The 22325-nt window shown below is 42.0% G+C and overlaps 1 protein-coding gene across 3 annotated transcripts in view; it reads right to left on the bottom strand.

The window, feature by feature from the left end:
- Window positions 1-230: 230 nt before the first annotated feature.
- The window catches only part of GPR107 (G protein-coupled receptor 107), a 40800-nt gene continuing 18705 nt past the window's right edge, over window positions 231-22325 (bottom strand). The window contains exons 15-19 of one of the 3 annotated variants that reach the window (XR_008579978.1): window positions 14359-14408; window positions 13528-13611; window positions 11633-11757; window positions 4615-5326; window positions 231-1663 (exon numbers count right to left, since the gene is read on the bottom strand). Coding sequence is in view for 1 of the 3 variants with exons in the window: in XM_054848295.1 (XP_054704270.1) it covers window positions 5230-5326; window positions 11633-11757; window positions 13528-13611; window positions 14359-14408 (356 nt within the window). In the remaining 2 variants the exon portion in view is untranslated. Of the gene's footprint in view, window positions 5327-11632; window positions 11758-13527; window positions 13612-14358; window positions 14409-15040; window positions 15239-22325 lie in introns of those variants that run through there. The other 2 variants (XM_054848295.1, XR_008579979.1) reach the window with 2 other exon arrangements.

The following is a 22325-nucleotide window of genomic DNA, read 5'->3' as shown; positions in this document are numbered from 1 at the left end:
TCAGAGCTACATTGTACAAGGTGCCCTAAAGCTGCTTAATGACACAAGAGGATCTAGAATTAATTATTAATAGTTACTAAAGGGAAAGGGAGGCTATTTAGACCCATACTCTGTTTTGACAGAGCAGGTACCAGCCCAACGCTCCAGCACCCTAGCTACAAGATGAAGAAGTACTTCAGATAATGTGGAAGTCAAGCTCTACTTTAATACACAGAGAGCAGAACGCCAAGTGAAATCCCACAGGGAAATATTTATTAAGAATTATCCTTTCTACAGGATTGCTGCAGTCCAAACATAAATGGGTTCTTCAGCCAGTCAACCTACAAGGAGTGACTCTTTTCTCAGCCACTTTCTTCCAGTACCATCGCTTTACATATAAGTATCTCAGTATTTTTCTTAAATCCTGTTCCAGTCACTTGCAAGTACATATCGTGCGCAGTTCTTAAAGGATCGTTGCTGTATCCAAACAAGAAACTACAAGGGGGAAAATACACAGCTTCCCAATATTGCTAAGTAAAAGTGATTAATAAGCCCAAACCAGCATCATACCCAGCAGCTATGAGAAAAGCCAGATTAATCCAATTTAGAACAACATTTTCCAGCAAATCAACCCCAGGGAACACAAAGAACCACTGCTCAAGTGCCTCTGGGCAGCACCACCTCAGATTTCATTAAACATTCAGGTTTCTGAAGTTACACACAAGGTCACAGGTTTTAGACAGTCTAAGTCTCGTTATATTTCAAATACCACTGTTACCTTCCACCTACTGCAGACCACAGCTCCATGCACTTTTTACAAAGGTGAAAAATGGGGAAACATTTTATGATTGGAAGTCATAATACAGAATTAAAAAAATACATTTGCTTTAAAGTAACAGTAGTCTGTTAGCTATCATGACAGGTCAAACTGAAGGAGACAAACCAGGTAGACTGAAGGAGGAAGGATTTCCTTCCCTTCAGTACCTGCGCTACTACCTGAACATAGAAATACCCAGTATTTGCTTCAAATGCAGATGGGCAATTTTCAAATAGACTACAAAAAACCCCAACCCTTTCTTGTGAATTTGATTGTCACTGGCCAGACTGCATTTCTCTTCTCTAAGAGGAGCACACTGTAAGGAAAATAAAAAGACTTAACACACTAAAAGTCCTCCATTGGACTTAGACCAAAAGTGCACGCTGGAGTGATTAGGACATGCCCTTTCATGGCCAGAAGGAATGGTACAGTGCTTGAGGATACATGGTGGATACACACTTGCGCTAGAGAGTCCACTTAGCTTACAAAAAAAAATATATACACATCTTCCACATTACTAGCTCCAAGACAAAATACTGCAATGCAGCAAATTTTTACAACATGCTCCCAGGGTATGCCAGCATGGAAATCCAGGAACAGGGCACTCAGCTGGAGAGAAACACTGAACAATGCACTGCACTGATCATGACGTGCTGAGTTAGATGACAACATGAAAGAGCATCTTAATAGGACAGCATGTGGCTTCTTCAACTTGAACCGCTACGTTTTGAGCGGGCGGCAGCAATGTTCCAGATGACCCCATTATGTCTTGCTTTCTTTTAGTACATCTTTTGATGAACCATCAAGGAAAACATTTTCAAGTCTGAAGAACGCAAGAGTCTGGCAGTTGCACTGCAAGGAGGTTTCCTATGGAAGACAGATTGCCGAACAGTTACAGTAGGAAGGAAGAGCGCATCAGTGGCGTTTGCATGTCATCATCAATAGGGATTTATTGGGGCATAACCTGCATTGCAACTGAAGACTGAACCAATCTCATTTTTGTCTGCAGAGGGTGCAGAGTACTCCATTGCAGCAACATACGTGAACGCATTCAAACCAGTTTATTCTGAATTGCACCAGACCTGCCTTTCCACGACTCCTGTCATTACACCGCTGTGTACTCACAGTGTGATTGGTTTAGTTGCTCGCTTCAGCAAAAGGCAGAAAGTAAGGCTGCGTCCCAAAATGATGTGTAAGCCACAAGCAGCTCTTCTATTTTCCTTCCCTGTGAAAGACAGGGCTTCCTACCAGATAGACAGCCGTCAGCATCTGAAAGGCAAGCACTGCGATTATCCTGCCTGGTGAGCTCTAAGCTGCTACTTTTTACTAGCAATAGTCATGCACTTGCCAGTCATGCAGATGTGGGTTCGCCTTGGGAGGAAGGGGGAGGGAGTAGCCCTCCCTTTGATGCCTTGTGGTGCAGCACACACTGTGCTGCCTGAGGATCACAGCTGCAGCCATCCTTGCCATACTCCAACATCCCAGCTACTGTCCCATCCATCACACAACCCCGCAAGACTGCTCCAAGGAATTCCACCAGAAGAAGTGGAAATGTACTTTGGAAATGGCTGCAGTAACAACCTTCTGTCACTCTGGTTTGACTTGTACATCCGCACTAGTTTTCTTCACTAATGTTTAGGTCTGTCTGGTGACTGTTGTACTGCTGGTTAGCATCCCGCGTCAAGCGCAATCTGAAGTTGGTTGTAGAGCTGACTGCTGCAGCTCAGGTCTGAACTTGGAAACAGCTCTTCTAAAACACTTTCGGAGTATTCCCATGGCTTTTTGCGCCAAAACAAGTGGCCTTTGACTAGTGAGCCAGGGACTCGGCAGATAAACCTACACCATGCGCAACTTTCACAAAAAAGTGCATATAAAAAAAGCAACCTGAGACTAAGGTAAAAGCACTTGCCAGATCGGCAGCTCCACTGATGCTGAGGTATGGAATAGCAGCTGTTTGGAACCAGCTCACCCCGCTGGGATCCCAGCACAGCCCCTCGTGTTTTTGGGTGAAACGCCACACCCCGAGTTTCACATCTCATTCGCAAAAGGTATTAACAGGTTTTAAGATGCATTGTGTCTGGATTAACACTGTTACTGCACTTCTATTCCTGACGGCAAATCCTTATCCTTTACATACTTCAGTGACAGGCTTCAAGCCTCCAGTGGACTACTCTGAACAAAGTTTACAGCCTGTTTCAGCCCTCTAGATGCAGACAGGGACATTTCCCCAGGGACAGAGTAACAGTGCAAAGAGCGAGAACATGAGTTTTTCAAGTATTGTATTTAAGTGTATGATGAACTGGGACTGCCTATGTTTGTTTAAAATCCAATTTCTCACACCTCAGCTACTTAATATGCAGAATATTTCCTCATACAGAAGGCCTAGAAGGCTCCTAAGTCACCTAACAGCCTTTCTAGTTGTCTAGGCTTCTGTTTTCACTACAACTGTATCTTTGCAAAACAATGACAGCAAAAGTAAAGTCATCACTGCTGCAATTACTATGCAGTTACAGCTGAGGAGGAAAACACAGACGAGGACTCTATTGAGAGAAAAGGGCTAGTCTTGTGCTTTATCTGAAGAGAAACCAGTTCCAGGTAGATTCTTTTCTACCATTTCCATGATGCATAGAACCAATATCTTGGAAAAGAAGTGACAACTGAAACAATGCTGCTTTTCACACAGCCAAGTCTTGGTACAGGCTACTCATTTAAGAGCTCTACAATCCCTGTTCAAGAACAATGAAGTGGCTCAAGGTTCCAAAAAAAAAAAAAAAAAATCCCCCTTCTAAAGTTAAAGAATAAAAAAACCCTAGTGGCTAATAGTCCTCTAATCAGTTGTGCCCCAGAGATGTAGCTCCTTCAGTCAAAAAAGTAATCCCTAAGTGAGTTTGTAAGAGATGCTGGCACATCCAAAGCTCTGTGACGATGCCTATCCCTGTCACACTGACAGAAGCACTTTGCTCGACAGCACCATACGTCAGTGTCTCTACGTGAATATTAAGGCTTCAGTGGGTCAGTGAGTTATACTTGATTTATTTTTCTTAAAGCTTATCCTCATTACATCAGTGAACCACTTCCATCCTCCCCCAAAATAACAATCATTTGCTATGCCTTACTACTACAGCTATGGACACCAGCTTGCTTTACTAACAATAGCAGAGTACTACAGGTAAAACGCACATGGCATTTGTAACACGTCTCTAAAGACTCCGCTGCAAGTTTGCAGCTAATAGTTAAGACTTCCTTATTCCCCTACGTTGAGTGTTCTGGTCATAATCTTTTCTGACAAAAACTGTTTAGGACTGGAAGCTGCAGTTACCTGGTTTTGGCAGCAATACCATTTTGACCAGTTCAGCCCATCTCAAATAGCAATATCATTAATCCTACACATAGCCAGAGAGGTACAAGTAGCCACCCAGAGAGGCCAAGTAACTCAGGGTAACAGTGAACCTAAGGCTTTTGCTGCAGTACATTTGCTAGACAGACTTCCACTGGAGATTCTGGTACTGTTTATACTGTGCCAGAAAGGAGTGTCTTTTGAAATACCTTGCAAATATGTTATAAAGCAGATCAAAGTGCTCTGGGTAACAGCTTGAATTTAAATGTTTAAGATAGCATGGCAGACCCCTAAAAAGCAAGCATCAGTCTTACACTTCTTGTGTACTTCTTGTCAGGTGGGTGCGAATCAAGAGCAACTCCAACAGTGGAGAATTTACATTAACAGTTATTGCACTATGGGCTAGTGCTTTTAATGGAGAACAGTCACTTGCTTTCTGTGTAGCAATATATTTTAAAACCTGACACATTGAAGTGGATACCTGTGTGGATAAGACGAGAGGATCTTTATCAACTTTCCCACTGATGTCAGTAGTGGCAGAATTCGTCTGATCCAATACCCCATTTAGTCTCTCAAATAACTGCAGTTTTTTCTATTCATTTGTTTTGCAATGTTTTGTCCAAGCCAAAAGGAGGGTTTAAAAAAGAAAAAAGAATACTTACATCTTTTATCTTCTCCCACATTCTGACACGCTTTGTAATTCCCAGCATACATGTTACATAGCAAGTGTGTATATATATGCGCATTATATAAAATATATACTTTACATACACACTAAAGGTCTCTCTTCACATTAGTATTACACATTCTGAACAACCCAACTGCAAACAGTTCAGAATACCTAACCAATCCAGAAAGGGGAAAAAAGAATAAGCTACCCAAAATCCCTAGGAAAGCTTCACACTCCTTGCAGGTACCAAGAGATCCCATTTTCTTATGATCAGAGGAATAGTTATATTTCTGCACTGCTTTGCTCCCCCTAGACACACCCCACACTGCAGTTTCAGTGTTGGGAAGTGCTAGTTGCTCCCTTTCCAGAGAGTAATATTAATAAATTAAAAAAGTTTCTCTGAAAGTGCTGCCTTAGTCCAGTCCATCATGCCGTGCTTTCCCACTCGCCCCGTGGCTCTGCTGAACCATTCACCACTTTCTTGACCTTCTTCATGCCCTCCATTACTCCAGAAGTCGTCACCCTGGAAGAGAAGGGAGAAACATCAGAGATCAGAACTTGAACTGTAACATCCATTTCACTGATAGCCCATGCTTGCCTTCCTGTGCATATCAAGTAACTCCTTGAAGTGTCTCTTTACCAAGACTTAGCAGTCTTGGTGTTTGGTCTCTCCTATTGCTACCGTTTCGCAGGCCAGGTATCATCTTGGACACAATGCTGATGGACATTGGGAGCAAGGCCACAGTCCTTGAGAGTCTCAAGGCCCTCCCCATCTATCATTAAACTAAACCAGCAAATAGTACTTGCTTGTACTTGAAGATAGATAGTGGGATAGTTAAACAGTTAAATCAGGTGTTTATTTGCTGAAGTTTGAGCAGCTTGCTTAAAAAAACCTTTTGCTATGCAGCTAAACACCCTTAATTCTGTGCATTAAAGACTTTCGTCTGCATTTGCAACGCTTTTAATAGGTACAATGTATTATACAAATGCATACGCGGTGGACAGTGCCCCAAACAAACCTTATTAGCTTAATGCACACCAACTCCTCTTAATAGTAAAAATACTCAATGAACAGCAACAAAACAGAGGAGAGGTCATCCTTTTTATACCATCCAAGTCTGGATTTGTCATGGCAATCTGACCATTGAACTATAAACCTCATAATACCGTTCAAACATTAGGCAGACTGAACCGCTTATCCAGCCAGAACAGCACCACTCCTCTCAGAACTACCTTGGCTATCCAACAAGCTCCTCAGCCCAGTAGCTTTCTCTGTCACTATACAAAGCAAGCTATTCGCATGCACAAGACATTTGCTTTATTCTTTAGCACAATACTATTCTCATTCCATATAGGTATTTTTTTTTCCTCCACAAATGTGCTACTAAGGTTATTTTGGATGCTGAAAGTAAGAGTGCCAATAGCTTAAGGCATTCACAAGGGATGCCTGGAAGCATACATAAAACCGTCCTGTTCAAAGATGCCACTGTCAGCCTTTGTGTGCTTTCACCTGCTGTTTACCATGTAAGAATACTGTATTTGATCAGACTAGCTAAGAACATTTTCACAGTATCACCCAAGAGAAGTAGTAATCTTCAGATACACTCTTCTGATAATGCTCTTAGTTCCATGTTAGATATCAGCTTCTGTTCATCTACTGTAAAAATAATTTGCTCACACTGTTGCATTCAGTGACTCTCTAGCAGTGGCAGTGCTGCTACTGTCAGTGGTTCAGACACTTTAAGTGGGCCTAGATAAGCTTGTGCTTAAGGGAATAGGTCAGAAGAGTATAGATCAAATAGCAACTTTATTATCGATATTAAAAAAATAGAAGGGAGAAAAAGTAAGCAAGTTGCTTAAAGGAAAAAGATGGAAATAGTAAACATTTGCCTGGAGGAAATCACATCTAGCTTATCAGCACAGAGAACATGTAGATCTTTTAAGTTCTCCCTGTTGACAGAGGTTTTCCCATAGTCACATAGGAAAAAATCTGGGGAAACATGAGCTAGACAAAACCATCAAAGTAGATACATAACTAATTGGAAAAGCATGTATTGAGATGTACTTAATGGTTTCCTGTCAAAAATGAAAGAACATTGAGTGTGTTTCCAGAGAGGTCTGTCCTGGGTTCACTTCTACTCAATATTTTCAGTAATTGCCTGGGTAATGGAATAGAGAACTTAATTATTAAATCTGCAGAAGACACTAAGAGCTACATATTTGAGAACAGGACTAGAATGCAGAAACATTCTGGCAAATCAAAGTAATGGTCTGAAAAATATGGGACAATGCAGCAAGACAACCACAAAGTTTACTCTTCAGAAATAAACTTTGAAATTACAGAATAAGGGGCTATATCAATTCTTCAGGGAGGAGCTGAAGATTACAATGGACTACAAACCAAAAATGAGCCACTAACATAGCAATACAACAGCAGACACACTGGGATATGTAAATATGTGTTTTGCATATGCATGACACCAAAGTAGTCCTAACGCTTGACTCACAGCTAGTAAGATCCCACCTGGCATGCAGTCTAGATTTTAGTACTGCGCTTCAATACAATTACAAACGTATTACATGCCAAGACGATGACAAAAATGATCAGAGGTTAGGGCTAAGAGGGAATGATCCACTTTCATGGAGGGGAAGGACAAACAGTTGCACACTGAAATTGCAGCCAGGTCAAGTGTCATTCGTAACCAGAGAGGCCATTTACTGTCCCTACCCCGCAACAACAGCAAAGAATGGGGAAAGATCTTGGGGTGGATTCCTCAACAGCGAAAGTTAAACACCATCTGATGAGCACTGTTCTTGTCTCATGACAAGCATACAGCATAGCTCTCACGTCCTCATTTTCCCAGATTGTTCGAGTACAACAGGCAATTCCTCTCCCTCTCAACATCAGTTCAGCCAACATGTTTTAGCGCCCAGTAAAATAAGGGTATCGGCACCAAGACCTAGCACACCACAATTCTCATTCTAGTCCTCTGAGCAGTGTCAAGACTTCAATTCTGACCTGCAATGCTTCAGGTAAGTGTTCCTCACCTGCAGTCTGCTGAACTGCATTTCTACCCCACAAACTAGCAGCAGCTAAAACACAACAAATCGTTCTCATTAAACCATCTCTCTCCAGATAAGAGTTTTTGTGGCTGTCAGAGGGATACCTGTCACAAAAGGAGTTCCCTGAGCACTCCATAGCACAGTGCTGCTGAAGTTTCATACTTTTCTTCCTCCCCCACATTGTACTAAGGTATCAAGAGAAGGCTAAAAATTCAGAAGCATTTTCAGCCCTCTGCAGTGATGCATCTCAGCTGTCACGTCTCCTGTTTTTTTGTTTTATAGTCCCAACAAGAAACACTCTGATACTGGCAGCAGCCAGACTTTACAAGCTACTGCAAATTGGAGTGAAAACAGATCAGTCATTGAGCAAAAAAGCTGATCTTTGCATGGGAGAGGTGTGTTAGGTGAAGAAAATCACTTCTAATGGAGAGCGTCATGAATCAGTCTGCTGTGAAGCATAACCTGAGAGAAAGCAGAGAAAAAAGCAATCAACCAGGACTTCATGCCTCAGCACAGAATAGGTTGCCTCATGATACAGTGAGAAACTCCAGATCCCAAGGCATAAGCAAAGGTAGGTCAGTGTTACCACAACAGTTCATTATGTTGAGGCTGGTTTGGGTGTTAAGGAAAAACAACATTAGTCTCCATGCACTCAGCAAGATGGATTTACTGAATTGAGAACAAAATCATTAACGACTTTTCCTGCAATTCCTCCTCCAGTGGAAATATCTTAGCCCCACATGCATGTATGAACATTATTCTCGACCCAAGATCTGTAGAAGAGCACTTTGGTACCTAACATTTAAAGCAAACTGACTGAGCTAGTGAAATAACTTACTGCAAGAGTACAAAAAACCTCAACCCCAAAACTACTTATTTTCCCCTTCTTCACCCCACCACATCTACTGCACTGTTTATATTTCTGCATTCATGCCCCAGAAATGGCATTAGGACTGGAAACCTGACAACTCTTTCTGCCAAGCGTGGCTGCACCTTTTCAGAGTACTTTAACAAACTGTCAGCGACAAGCCCACATACTGACAGGACAGGCTCAAAAGGCTGCCCGGTGCAGAATACACAGAAAGCCACTTTGTTGATGGTGAATGGCTATTGACCCTACTTGAAAAAGGACAGACTGGTCCTTAGTTCAGGTTTAGTCACACTCTCCTCTCCATCAGGACAGCTTCTATTGAGTCTGGTATAACCGAAGGAAAGTCCTATAACATTTGTGGATGCTTTCTCCCAAGATAGAGGCATGTTAGTTGAAAAGACTTGCTACGTGTTACCTTTGCTTGTTCTTGATTTATGTTTCATTTCTGAGTTACAAGAATTTAGAGGGGGATTTGTGCCTTATGTTGCTTCTGTCACAGGCACCTAGTCCTTGGATTTGTCTTGAAACTTCGCACATTTCTACACTGTCCTTAACAATATTTACATTTACTGTCAGACTGAGCTTTGTCTAGTTTGCACTGCAATTAAACAGGCATAAGCTAGTGAGCTGCACTTAAAATGTCCCATTTTTTGCTGGATGACAAGCAAGCCTGGAAAACAGGCTTGGTGACCTCACAGCTCTCCCCTCCCTTGGCTCATAGAAATGTTGAGAGTCTAAGGAAACTGAATGCTTCTGCAGCAAAGGTTTCAAAGAGCCTGATTTTAACAAAAACCCTCTGCGAGAAGAAAACAACCATACAACCTGGCAATAAGACATGGAACACCACCATGAAGTTTGAAGTTTGCAGACTTTTAACTGCTGCCATAGCCTCTGAAGACAAATGTGTATTTATCACATGAAAGACAAAACACACTCATGCAATGGTTAGTCAGGATGCTGTCAGGCACTTAGTCACTTGCTCAAATAAGCCTTGGTATTTTTCCCCTCACAGAAACAACATTTAATATTTATAAAATCAAAAATAGGACCAGCAAGACCAAGTGAACAAGAAATTTAATACACTTTCATTGCAGTGCTTCACTTGTCACAGAATGCATATACACCACGATTTTCAAAAATGTGCAAACTTAACCTCCATGATGCAGCTGGGGAAGGAAGAACAAGACACTCTAACAGATTATACCTTGCCAAGTGCCCAAATGGGAGTAAAACTTCTGGTGAATCAGATGAGAAAAATTCAAGCAAGGCTAAGGGGAACAAACCCACAAGGCACAACAATGGAAATTCCCAAGGCAGAGAGCAAAATGCCTTACTAGGAGAAGGCTCACAAGGAATTCTGATCCTCATTTTTCTAGTAATGTCTGTTTCACTATGGCAAGATGTAAATCACTTAATTAGTTCATTAAACTTTCTCCAGCTTATTCCTGGCAGGTTCTCTTAAATTTCACAGCTTCTCCAATTTACTGAAATTACTACATGCGAAAGGCGTCATATTATTAGTCCTAAAAAAACCCAAGTAAAAATTCATTAAGCACATCATGCAAAGTTGAAATTCACTCTAAAGAGGTAACCTTGTAGGAAAAAAGCTCTATTCTGTACAATCACTAATCCTGCCACAGCTTCCAGTTCAGACAGTGCCCTCCTCATGTGGATGTTTATTTACCAGCTCCCAAACGGAAGCCAGCTTCTTACATAAACCATTTAAACATTTTTAAGTAATAGTGATTTTAGGGTCACTACCCACTAGTTGGAATCTGCTAGCAACAGTGACAGATTTTATGGATCCAAAGCAAAAATAACTAAGCATTTGGAAATACGAACTTTGTTACTGGAGACATTTCTGAGAAATTAAACTCCTTGCAGGACACTTCAGGCTGGATTCTACCTCAAACCTCCTTGTAGCAATTTCCCAATAAGCTCCATTTCTTTTTAGTGTCTATGAGGGCAAACACATTCTGACTTTTTTTTTTTTTTGCTCCTGCAATTAAAGATTGGAGCATTGATTTGTTTCACCCAAGATCAGGTAAAGGAGATTTGCCAAACTTTAAGTAAACTCTTAGAAACAGGCTTCGGAGCCTGTACACGAATTGCAATTATGCATGAAATGTGGAACTACTAAGGAGATTAGGTTAGCTCAGCTCCTATTAAGGCAACAGAGTCTGTGGCAATTATAGCTGTATTCAACACTTCTAGCATGCTGAATTTCTTAGGGCAGTTTCTATTATAGATTAAGAAATGCCACTCATTTGCTAAGTCTTCACAAAACCACTGCAAAGAAAGTGATAGGGACTTAGGGCTGAGTCCCACTTTATAATTTCCCTAGACTTTCTCAGGTCCTACTGCATTTGTGGTGTCTCATGGTTTAGCAGCAAGCAATAGAACAGTGGAGTATTGGTAAAAATCCACCTCCTCAGCTCAGTGTTACTTAAGATAAATTTCTGCAAAGCTACAGGCTGAGCTTCAAAGCAGAAATGACCATACACCACGTTCATTCATATTCTGTAGATTGGTAGTTTGGTTTTTTGTTATTTGTTTTTTTTTAAATATAAAGCATTAATGACAATCTGTAAGGCTCATTGTGTTCAGCACCACAGATTAAATACAGAAGCTTTTTTTACTTGGTATTTTCATGCATATCTTTTTGCCCCATGAAAAGCTTTATCAGCTTATTCCACACTACTGCAATATCCAGCTCAGAGGCTCCTACGTATATCACAAATCTCTCTGGTAGTTTAACACACACCAAACAGCATCTTTAAACATGTGGGCACATCTTTTTCAAAGAAGGATTTAGAGAGATTAAACTGTTTTTAAACCATTAGTTTTCTCAAATCAAGTGAAGAGGCAAAAAAGGGAGAGGGGAGGGGTTCTTACACAGCTTCCATCTCCAAGTCATCCTCATCGTCTTGAGAAAGCTGTAGATAAGGGTTGTCTGATGCTGGACGGAACTTGTACCCAGTGAGGACAAAGAACACAAGCGTGGCCATCTCATCCAACAGCTGCAAGTAAAAACACAAGACTGAAGTTCAGTCCTGTCATGGTCAAACACGTTCAGAACTTCACAGTCTGGGACCGGCACTGTTCAACATCTTTGTTGGCAACATGGACAACAGGATCAAGTGCACCCTCAGCAAGTTTGCTGATGACACCAAGCTGTGTGGTGTGGTTGACACGCTGGAGGGAAGGGATGCCATCCAGAGGAACCTTGACAGGCTGGAGAGGTGGGCCCATGTGAACCGCATGAAGTTCAACAAGGCCAAGTGAAAGGTCCTGCACGTGGGTCAGCGCAATCCTAAGCACGACTATAGGCTGGGCAAGGAATGGATTGAAAGCAGCCCCAAGGAGAAGGACTTGGGGGTATTGATTGATGAGAAGCTCAACATGAGCCGGCAGTGTGCGCCTGCAGCCCAGAAAGCCAACCATGTCCTGGGCTGCATCAAAAGAGGTATGACCAGCAGGTCAAGGGAGGTGATCCTGCCCCCCTACTCTGCTCTTGTGAGACCCCACCTGGAGTACTGCATCCAGCTCTGGGGGCCCCAGTACAAGACAGACATCGAGCTGTTGGAGAGAGTCCAGAGGAGGGCCATGAAGCTGATCAGAGGGATGGAGCACCTCTCCTATGAGGACAGGCTGAGAGAGTTGGGATTGTTCAGCCTGGAGAAAAGAAGGCTCCAGGGAGATCTAATTGTGGCTTTCCAGTCCCTGAAGGGGGCCTACAGGAAAGATTGTGAGGGACTGTTTATCAGGGAGTGTAGTGACAGGACAAGGGGTAATGGTTTCAAGCTGAAGGAGGGTCGATTTAGATTAGATGTTAGAAAGAAGTTATTTACTGTCAGAGTGGTGAGGCACTGGAACAGGTTGCCCAGAGAGGTTGTGGATGCCCGATCCCTGGAAGTGTTTAAGACCAGGTTGGATGGGGCTTTGGGCAACGTGGTCTAGTGGAGGGTGTCCCTGCCCACAGCAGGGGCATTGGAACTAGATGATCTTTAAGGTCCCTTCCAACCCAAATCATTCTATGATTCTGTGATTTCTCCTCATTCACAAGGTTCCAGATTTAATGGCCAAGAAACATGTGCCATAGTAGAAATAACAAAGCAATTCCTGTCCTGTTATCATTAATCCCAGGCTAAAGGCTGTCAAGCCCTTTGTCCTTTCAGCTTTCCCTGTCACTTTAAATGCAGGTACAGTTCTAGCCATCACTCTAGTGCTTTTAAATAACTACAGCAAGACTTGGCTTTTAAATGGCAGGGGGGAATAGTCATCCCTACATTGTTTGGTATTTTCAACAGTTAATATATTCCAAAGACTCCCTGCACAGTTACTTGGATTATATGTTAAGAAACCAAGTATTTAAAAGTCACTAGGCAAACAAAGCCTGTAGATGGAAGAGTGAAAGCCTATTTCACTGGCTCCCTGGGGCCTCAATTACACAGGGCAAACCTGACTTTTTTCTCCTCCTTTGTATGTTCTTGATTAATTTCCTTCAGACATTCTTAAATTGAAAGACTAAAAATCAATAATGCAATTACTTCCAGACATCTCATGTATAATCCAGCAGCCTTGCTGGACAAACACAAAACTAAAAATATATTCCTGCCACCTTAGGCACATCAGTGATAAAAATCAGGAGGAGACAGGCTGTAGCACTGTGCTCCGAGATGTTCTAGTACAACATGAGAAACAATTTATGGATTTTTTTTGTGGTTATATTTAAAGAATAATAAAAAAAATAATCAAGGAATGGATGTGTTTTCTTTGTTGGCAAATACCTGGTACAGCCATTTCCACTGGAACGGAACAGCAATCTTTATGAGAATTGCAATGATCTGTGTGAAGTAAATGTAACACACAATCTGGGAAGGAAAAGGAAAAAGCATGATGAGAACAATAGCACCATCCTTATAGAATCTCTTTTTCCAAAGAAATAGCTCAAGCAATTCCCAGACAACTCATCGTGTCAGATTAGCCTTATTATGCTCCTTGATAAACATGGAAGATACAGACTGAGGGCTCTACTGCTTGTTGAATGTACAAATGACTCAAGCTACTGCTAACATATTTAAGTTACAGCAGGAAAATGCTTTAAGTATTAGAGTTCTGTAGAACTCGAAGAACCACAATTATAATTTATTACTCTTATCACTTAAAGTCTGAAATGAGGCCATTGGAAACCATTAAAGCAGCTATGCTCTCTTGGGAGGTATGCTCATGGCTCCCACTGACTTAAATCAGAAACAGCATACATGCATCTCAAGGCACCATTTGGTCCCAAGTTTAATTTTTAGCAAGTTTACAGTACGTTATACAAGCCCATCAATTCAACTGGCAGCTCAAGCTGTCTCCAGAGGAAATTAGTAAGCGTTACAAATAGCTGGAACCAATTTAAAGATAGACAGAAGAATGCAACCACTAGGAAAAGAAGGGAAGCTGCTTTGAGGATTGTAACCCAGTTGAGCAAGATGCCAGAGTACAGCACTGCCACAGAACTAGGAACATCTTCACCACATCCACCAGCTATAGTAGCTTCCAACAAGTAAACCACAAAAGGCTTGAATGACTTCTAAGTGCTCTGCATGCATGCGTACGTGTGTTTTACTCACCATAACATAGTAATGTCTGAAAAGCTTCAGCTTTGCTAGGTTAATGGCAGCTATCAAAAGAACACAAAAGTCCATCAGAAAAGTGTTAAAGTGAGACAGTTTCTTCTGATGCTTGCCTACAGAGTAGACAAGTGATCAAAACTAGGCTCAGGTAATACCAGACTAGAAGGGTTTGTCCCACCGCCCATTGGGTGCTGTGAGGAGTGCCACTCTGACTTGTCTACATACTGAATGACTCCTAGGCTAGGGAGAATTATCTTAATAAGGCAACTCAGTGAGATCACTTTTAGACTAAACTATATATGCACTCACTCTGCAATATAGAGCCTTACTTTAATACTTACCTGTATGTAGCCAACTACGTACTGTCACCTCACTCCTGCTATACAGGTCACATCACTTATGTTGCTTCCTAGAAAGTTCACATCTTTTCTTGATTACTCCTGACCTGCTCTGTGTCTTCAGCTGACCTAATCAACTTTGAGGTAACCACAGCTGTGGGAACCACTGCATCTTGTTGAACCGCAGCAGGAATATTTTAACATCTACGCAGTATCCTCTATCATTCATGGCTCAGTCACAACTTACTTACAAGTGAAATGGCAATTCATACTAAATAGTTCTCACAGCAAATGCATGTGTTTCAGGTCACAAACCATGTAAGCTAAGGCCCCAGGCTAACCTGTGTTATTGGACAGATTACATCAGCTCGAGGAACACAGCAGATACTCATGTGAATGAGCAGAGGTCAACAACAGATGTAACAGCTGTCAACTCCGGTTTGAGAGTCAGACTTTAGAGGTGCAACAGGATTACAAATACAGACCCCCGGTGCTTTTGTGACAGCAGAAGTGGCAAGAGTCCAAGATATGTTGACAGCCTACAGAGATGTAGTTTAGAGCCAATGAACACAAGATGCCAGTTAGAAAATACTGCCACATACTTACCAGTATTCCCTCCTTATAATATTTTTTTTAATCAGATATGGAAGTGCAACATATTGTGCTTAACATCACCTGCATTCCCTCACAGAAATCACCCACTGCAAAAAGCAGATTTATAAAGGGCTGCATGTATTTGCACATAAGGTCTTCCAGGTTCACAACAGTGCAAAATAGAGTATTACACATCAGGAAGAGGAAGGCTAATACCTACCAAAAAAATGCTTCACTTCTTGTGACAAAAAAAAAAAATGAAGCTTTTCTGATGGAAAGGTAGTGTCAAACACATCACTCAAAATAACTTGTTGTAGGTTCCCACTACATAAGTTACAGTGAAGACAGACAACATTCTGTTATAAACCCACTTTGTGTAATCTAAAGAGTCACTTTTAAACTGACTTTCAGTGTTCCAGGAGAACCACTGAAAGCTATGGACACCTCGAGACAGATACAAACCCTCCACCAGCAGACGTGCTGTAACAACACCACCTAATACAAGACATAAACCAACTGACAGGTAGATAAAACCAAGCTAAGAGTGGTTTTGATTTAGTGCTGCCTAGTGGCTTCTACACATTTCCAAACGGTATGTTTAACTTTTGACAGAGCACAGGGCACGTCAGTAAGAAAAAGCAGAGCCAGAGCTCAAGAGGAAAAAAGCAAGCCTTATTTGTGAGGGAACACCATGCAGCTAAACCTCATACTGTGCAACACTTGTCCAAACACCAGTCGGATTGGGCTGGCTTTGGGCAAGACTGCTTGTGGGGGCTATCTTACAGCACAGTATGTCAGAGGAACACTAGCTTTCAGTTTTGGGAGGATGCTCCCTTCTGGACTGCAATATAAACACAGAACATAGAATAGCATCTACTTTGCAATATACAGTTCTGGAGTCACAAAGCAATACCCAAACTCTAGACTTGCATCTGTGGAGTATCAGCAAGCTGGAGAGCACTTCACTAGGCAACAGATGGCAAGACTTGGAACTGCTAGAACAAGACTCTAAATCCTTGGTAGCTAAATCAGCCCTGAGACATTGGTTTAGCTACTTCTCCCTTATTTCCATCCCTCACAAAAGCTAGTTTCCCCACATATAAATAGCAAAAACTTATGGATTTTCATGGGTCTAGTGCTCTACCAGATAACCTAATGTTAAAAGCTTTTCATAATACAGTTGGAGAAAGATTAAACCGTGTAAATATACAGGACAAGCCCGTTAAATTGTGAAGCAGGGAAGCAACATCGTCCTATTTAAAGGAGAGTTACATTAAGTGTGACCATGAAGATCTTGTGATTTACCACATACCAGTTTGTACACAGAAGGATCTATTTTGAACTCAACGTATTCATCTTCAAGAACTGCCACCAACTGGTGCAATGACAGGCCATGAGAATTTCCAGGCTTTGTAGTTAAAGGAACACCAACTCAACAGCTGTGATTCAAACTGCCGGTCCATCAATGCTTCACAGTCAACAACTGAGCGAGCTGGGGAGTCAGTTCTCTTGGATTCATGAAGTGCATAGGAGGAAAGGATATGAAGCCAAAGATCTGGCTGCCAACTGAAGTGTCACAATGCCACCTCTCCTAACTGATGGAGCACAGCTCAAGATCTCACCTACTCATCATGATAATCAATACCAAAGTGTCATAGGTTGGTACATCCAGGTATCTAGAATGGCTGAGCATGGAAAAGAAGGGTGAAGGGAGGAAAAAAGACAACCAATATCAAATAAAAAGACTGAAGAGTTGTCTCTGGAAGCTGGCTAGCTTATTATCACAACTAGGTGCTCTCCTCTAGCTGCCTCAACTTCAGGAATACTTCCCTCCACTACTAGATAAAGTCAGTATTAATGCATGTCTATAAAAAAAAAACCCTAGCAGAATTTTAAACAGCTCAAAGCTACAGCACACACTGTTCTGGAGAAAGTCTAAAATCATCATTGCTTGGCATCAGCAGCCTGTGAATTACTTTTTCACAGGCTGAATGTTCTCCAAGCAGTAACACTTAAAGTGTCCAGCATAGTGAGACTTAAGACTTTGATTCACCTTAGCCTGGCAGCCCAGACACTGGAAGGAGAGAGACAAGGCCAGCAGCTGTCACTTACAACTTGAATAACTTGCAGCCTCAACCTGTGAAGCTGTGATAACACAGCAATCACAGCATGCAGTAAAGGTTTGGTAAATTTATGTTTCAAGTATGATAGCCATTCTTTAAGGAACAGTACTTAACTGCAGAGTAGGGGGCAGGGGGGGAGGAAAAAAAGTAGAGACTTTCTACCAAATGAATTCATTCTTGCGTTCCACCTCTTTCATAGAGTAATTAAAAAGATAAAAGTCATCCTCCAAGAAAGGTTTATAACATCTATAGCTTGCTTCCCTCAGTTTCCCCTCTCTATCACCATTTACTTTAAGAGCCTGTGCCTGCAATAGCCTGATCTGCATCCATCAAAACATAGCATACCACAGTACTTTGGTAAATCAGTCTCTTTTTCAGATTGCCCTCTGTGCTAATTTCAAATGCTGAGACAGCCTACATGATAGTAAAAAAAGAAAGTCAGACCATCTACTATAGCCTTGCACACCAGATGATAGCTTTTTGATGAATAAATCTGACCTTTTTAGAATACGTATGCAACAATAAGAAGACTGCCGCTGAGGGCATGGGGAGCTTGAGTCCAGACAATACTGTATGTAAAAGCAAACCATAATGCATCTTGAGTGAACATGCTAAAGTACAGCTAAGAGTATTTCTACTATGCTATGGGTGCTACACTAACTCTGGTGCATTTGAGATGCAATCTGTGTGCCATTGCCAAACGGTAAAGGGAAGTTTTCTGTTCTCCCCCTGCCCCAGGAATGCAGGCGCACATGTAGATCTAGACCTCAAAAAGCAACTCCAGACTAACTCTAAGTATGGCTCTATAATCTCTACAGCAGCACTCCACTTAAAAGCATTCCTATAACAGAAAGAAGGGGTCAAGCAAACAGATACAGCAGCTCTCAGTGTCATGCATGAGAAGGTGGCACAGACTAGTTACTCTTGAATATTCTGAAACACATTAGCCATTTGGCACAAAAGTTTCCCACCAGGGTAAGAATAATGTCCAAAGTACAGGATAAGCAACGTATCTCCAACACGTAATTGCTACATCAACCCTGGATAGCTATCTAGGGCACCTGAAAGCAGTACACTGGAACATCATAGGCCTTTTTCATGTCTCAATTTGCATTTCTCAATATTTCCCAACTCTCTAGCGCTATCCATTGAGGTCTCGACACTGAAATCGCCAAGCTTTATCTCAAGGTTTGAAATGCTCTTGTACTGCCTAGAGCATGTTTACCCCTGCGCTACCCCTCCTCCTCACTGGAAAGCTGTGGAGGTGTTTTAACATGGGTCTCCATGGAGCCATTGCCTCCAGCGTCTGCTGAGCTCAGCTAAGCAGAGGGTGTTCTGCACCACGCAGGACCAGGCTCTTTGGTCACAGTGTTTTCATGGTACAGAAGCAGGAAGACACTGAATGCGGCAAACGGTTTTTCCTGACATGGGGGCAAGCATGAAAGCATTAATCATCATTTGCCCACTGCACAACACACAGGGAATGTTGCCTGGGAGCTACACGCTGCAATGTATTTCCCCTAATTCTGCAGCCAACTATGACATGCTGCAGTGCTTCAGGAAAATAGCTAACTGTTCGTGATCAGACTGCACTGAGTTTCACATCTCTCATCACACACACAAATGTACAAGCAGAACAAAAACTGCAGCGGTGCTTCCAGCCCTCCATTCCTCCCTCAAACAGATGACGTGATACACAAGAGTGGGTTATGAGACTTGAGAGGTCCAGTGACCAAGAACTTTGAGCTTCAAAAAAAAAAAAAAAAAGGCAATTTTACTGCAACATACTCCCTCTCTTCCTTTTCTCATGATGCCATGTCCTGGTTTCAGCAGGGATACAGTTAATTTTTTTCCTAGCAGCTGGTATAGTGCTGTGTTTTGGATTTAGGATGAGAATAATGTTTATAACACACTAGTATTTTAGTTGCTGACAAGCAGTCAGGGACTTTTCAGCTTCTCATACTGCCCCACCAATGAAAAGGCGAGGGTGTCCAAGAAGCTGGGAGGGGACACAGCCAGGACAGCTGCCCCAAATTGGCCAAAGGTATATTCCATACCATATGACATCATGCTCCATATATAACCGGGGGGTGGGCTGAGAGGTGGTGTGGCTCGGGAACTAGCTGAGCATCAACTTCAGGTGGTGAGAAATTGTGCTGTGCATCACTTGTTATGTACATTATCATTATCATCTTCCTTTTCTGTCATATTAAACTGTCTTTATCTCAACCCACAAGTTTTACTTTTTTTCCTTTATTATTCTCTCCCCCATCCCACTGGGGGAGAGTAAGTGGCTAAGTGGTTGTTTTAGCTGATGGCCAGGTTAAACCATGACATGCCAGCAAGGTAGCAGTAGTCGAGCAGCTTTCCAGCCCAATTCCAGCTCAGTTTGCAAGGCTGATTTCCTTAAATCTGCAAGACATTTGTAATGCAGATCTAGAAATGGACAGAGATCACTGCTCCCATCTGAAAGATAGTGACAGACCTAAGAGCTGCAGCTAGGCACTTGCTTAAGTCTAAAGGTGGGGATTTTAAAAGGGGAAGAAAAAATCTTCTAAAAATGAGATGTTTACACCCACTGCTGTGCAAGATAAGAAGCCTGTGTAGGTCAGATATTTTGCTTTAAAGATCACCTTCAAGGGAAAAAAGCAAACAATCAGGCAGTTCAAACTCAGCTGTATCACTGTGCCATGCCTACTCTTCACTAGCAATCCACAATCCTGTGCACGTAAGGTCTCCCTGGATAATTACAGCTCTAGATCCATTCCTCTAGCTTTTCCACTTTAGGAAAATCTTAAAAATATATCAAGTTTAAATGACCATCCAAATCTCTGCTACTTATAACAAGCCTTTTTAATAATTGTACATCGCTAACACAAAAGCCTATGGCAAGCACAGCTGTAAGACTAGAAGACTGGTACTCCGACCAGCCTTTGGCTTCCTTTCTAATCTAGTCACACCGCAGTCATGGCTGTGCTTGACCCAAGGGAGTGCTATCTAATAAACAGGTGGTGAAGTAGCTGGAAGAGGACAAGACAAGAAACACCACCAGGCCACAGAGCCGTGAAGTCCTAGAGTTGTTAGTTTTAATAGACACAAGGAAGCAAAAAATAAATTTACCTTAGGTTTTTCTCACCAGCGAGAATGTCACCAGAAGACTCAGCACCAGGAAAAACAGCTATTGAATTTATAGTATATAATTCCCCAAGAAACCCTCTAAGTTAATGAAGTCTGCGTGAGAGAACAGGGAAAGCAGCCTTTAAGGTAATACTAGACAATAAATCCTAGCAAGCAATAGGCAGTCCAACCAGAACTGTCTGCACAAGATTCAGACAGCTCTAACCACAGGACAGGCAGTGCAGCAGTTAAACTGCATATGAAAAGATTCAGTAGCTTTCACCACTTCAGGAGAAAACTATCTTCATCTGGGGAAAAAAAAGCACTGGTGATTTTAAGGGTTAGCACTGGTCCTAATTTTTTTTTATCAGAAGCTAAGATGGCATGCAGCACCACTACAGAACAGGGCTCCCAAGGGAAGCTTACAGTGTTAAGAACATGGGCTTCTAGTCAAGACTATTTGTTGATAAGCCTAACATGAATGATTTTACCTTATTACAGTGCAACCAAATCACTTTTGGTTTTCTCAACCAGGCACACTAGCAGCATGACATCATTAGGTAACATTCTGCTTCTGGCATGACATTGCTATTCCCTTGCTCCCCACGGGCTCCTATCAACAGCCTCTAAATACTCTAACCATGCTGTGTTTCACAAGCGAGTCCCAGCACTGTGGCTGTCCTGGCCATAATCTACTGCCAGCCTATGCAGTGTTTTCCCTGAAAATTTTTTCCTTAGCTATTCTTTTATTATTAGCATGGCATAACACAGCTGCTAAGTCCCTCTCAACACACAGCTTGCAGGATCTGTACAACCAGATGGTAACATCAGTAGGTAAAGTGTACTAACAGTAGTAGGTGATCCACAAGCAACATTCATGATAAAAAGTGCCGTTACCGTGGAGAACAGCAAAAACAGGAGGAGTAAGAACAGTCCTTAAGGGCTATCGTGCTTAGCACTGACTAGCTATAAAGACACAACCAGCTCTCCTCATATCACAATTTTCTTTCACCTCCATTATACACTACAACGTATCCTTCAGAACTGCTTGAGTTTACTCAGATCTGGGATTCCACCCATTACGACAAACAGTGGGCAGGTCCAGTCTTTATGCTGAACACCCTTGATGCTGGCCACCTTTTCTCCTTCACTCAATAGGTTTTGAAGTTAAGCAAACTCCATAGCACCATCTTGTGATAAGAACTATCAAGTGCAAGGTAGGCACGGGGTAATCACCTGAGGCCACATAGATCTAGAGGTTTCACATCTCAGTTATGTGCACTGGGTAGCCAGTGCTTGGTGTTGGAACAGTCAGACTCCATTGCCACCCTGCAGCTCTGCCTTAGCTACAGGAAAGCTGATCTCTATTTGCAGTCACACACAGTGGCTTCAGCTAAGAACCAGGCCTTACATGTGCAAAGTTCTCAGTTCAGAAGAAAGAGACTGCTTCAAAGAGCAGTGTAAATTTAGGCAGACTTTGTAACAGTAAGAGCATAAATACTCCAGAACATACGCTCAGTGGACAAGGTAAAACAAATTCATCAGTGAATGTCACTGAACCCATGTGAACACACTAATGAGAAAGCTACCAATAACATTCACATTACATCATCAACACTAACCTCTATGTACATTGGTTTCTATTAGAAATTAATATTTTCCCCCTTTTAGGTTTGGGGTGGGGTTTTTTTGTGTGGATAGTTGGGGTTTTTTGAGATTCAAAATTGTCAAAAAAACCCCCAACAAAACAATGCTGGGCTCACCTTGATTGTTTCATTTAACAGATAGCAAG

Source organism: Grus americana, chromosome 20, assembly GCF_028858705.1.
Source record: "Grus americana isolate bGruAme1 chromosome 20, bGruAme1.mat, whole genome shotgun sequence".
Lineage (NCBI taxonomy): Eukaryota > Metazoa > Chordata > Aves > Gruiformes > Gruidae > Grus > Grus americana.
Note: the sequence above shows the minus strand (reverse complement) of the source record. Positions and strands in the feature narration are given on the sequence as shown.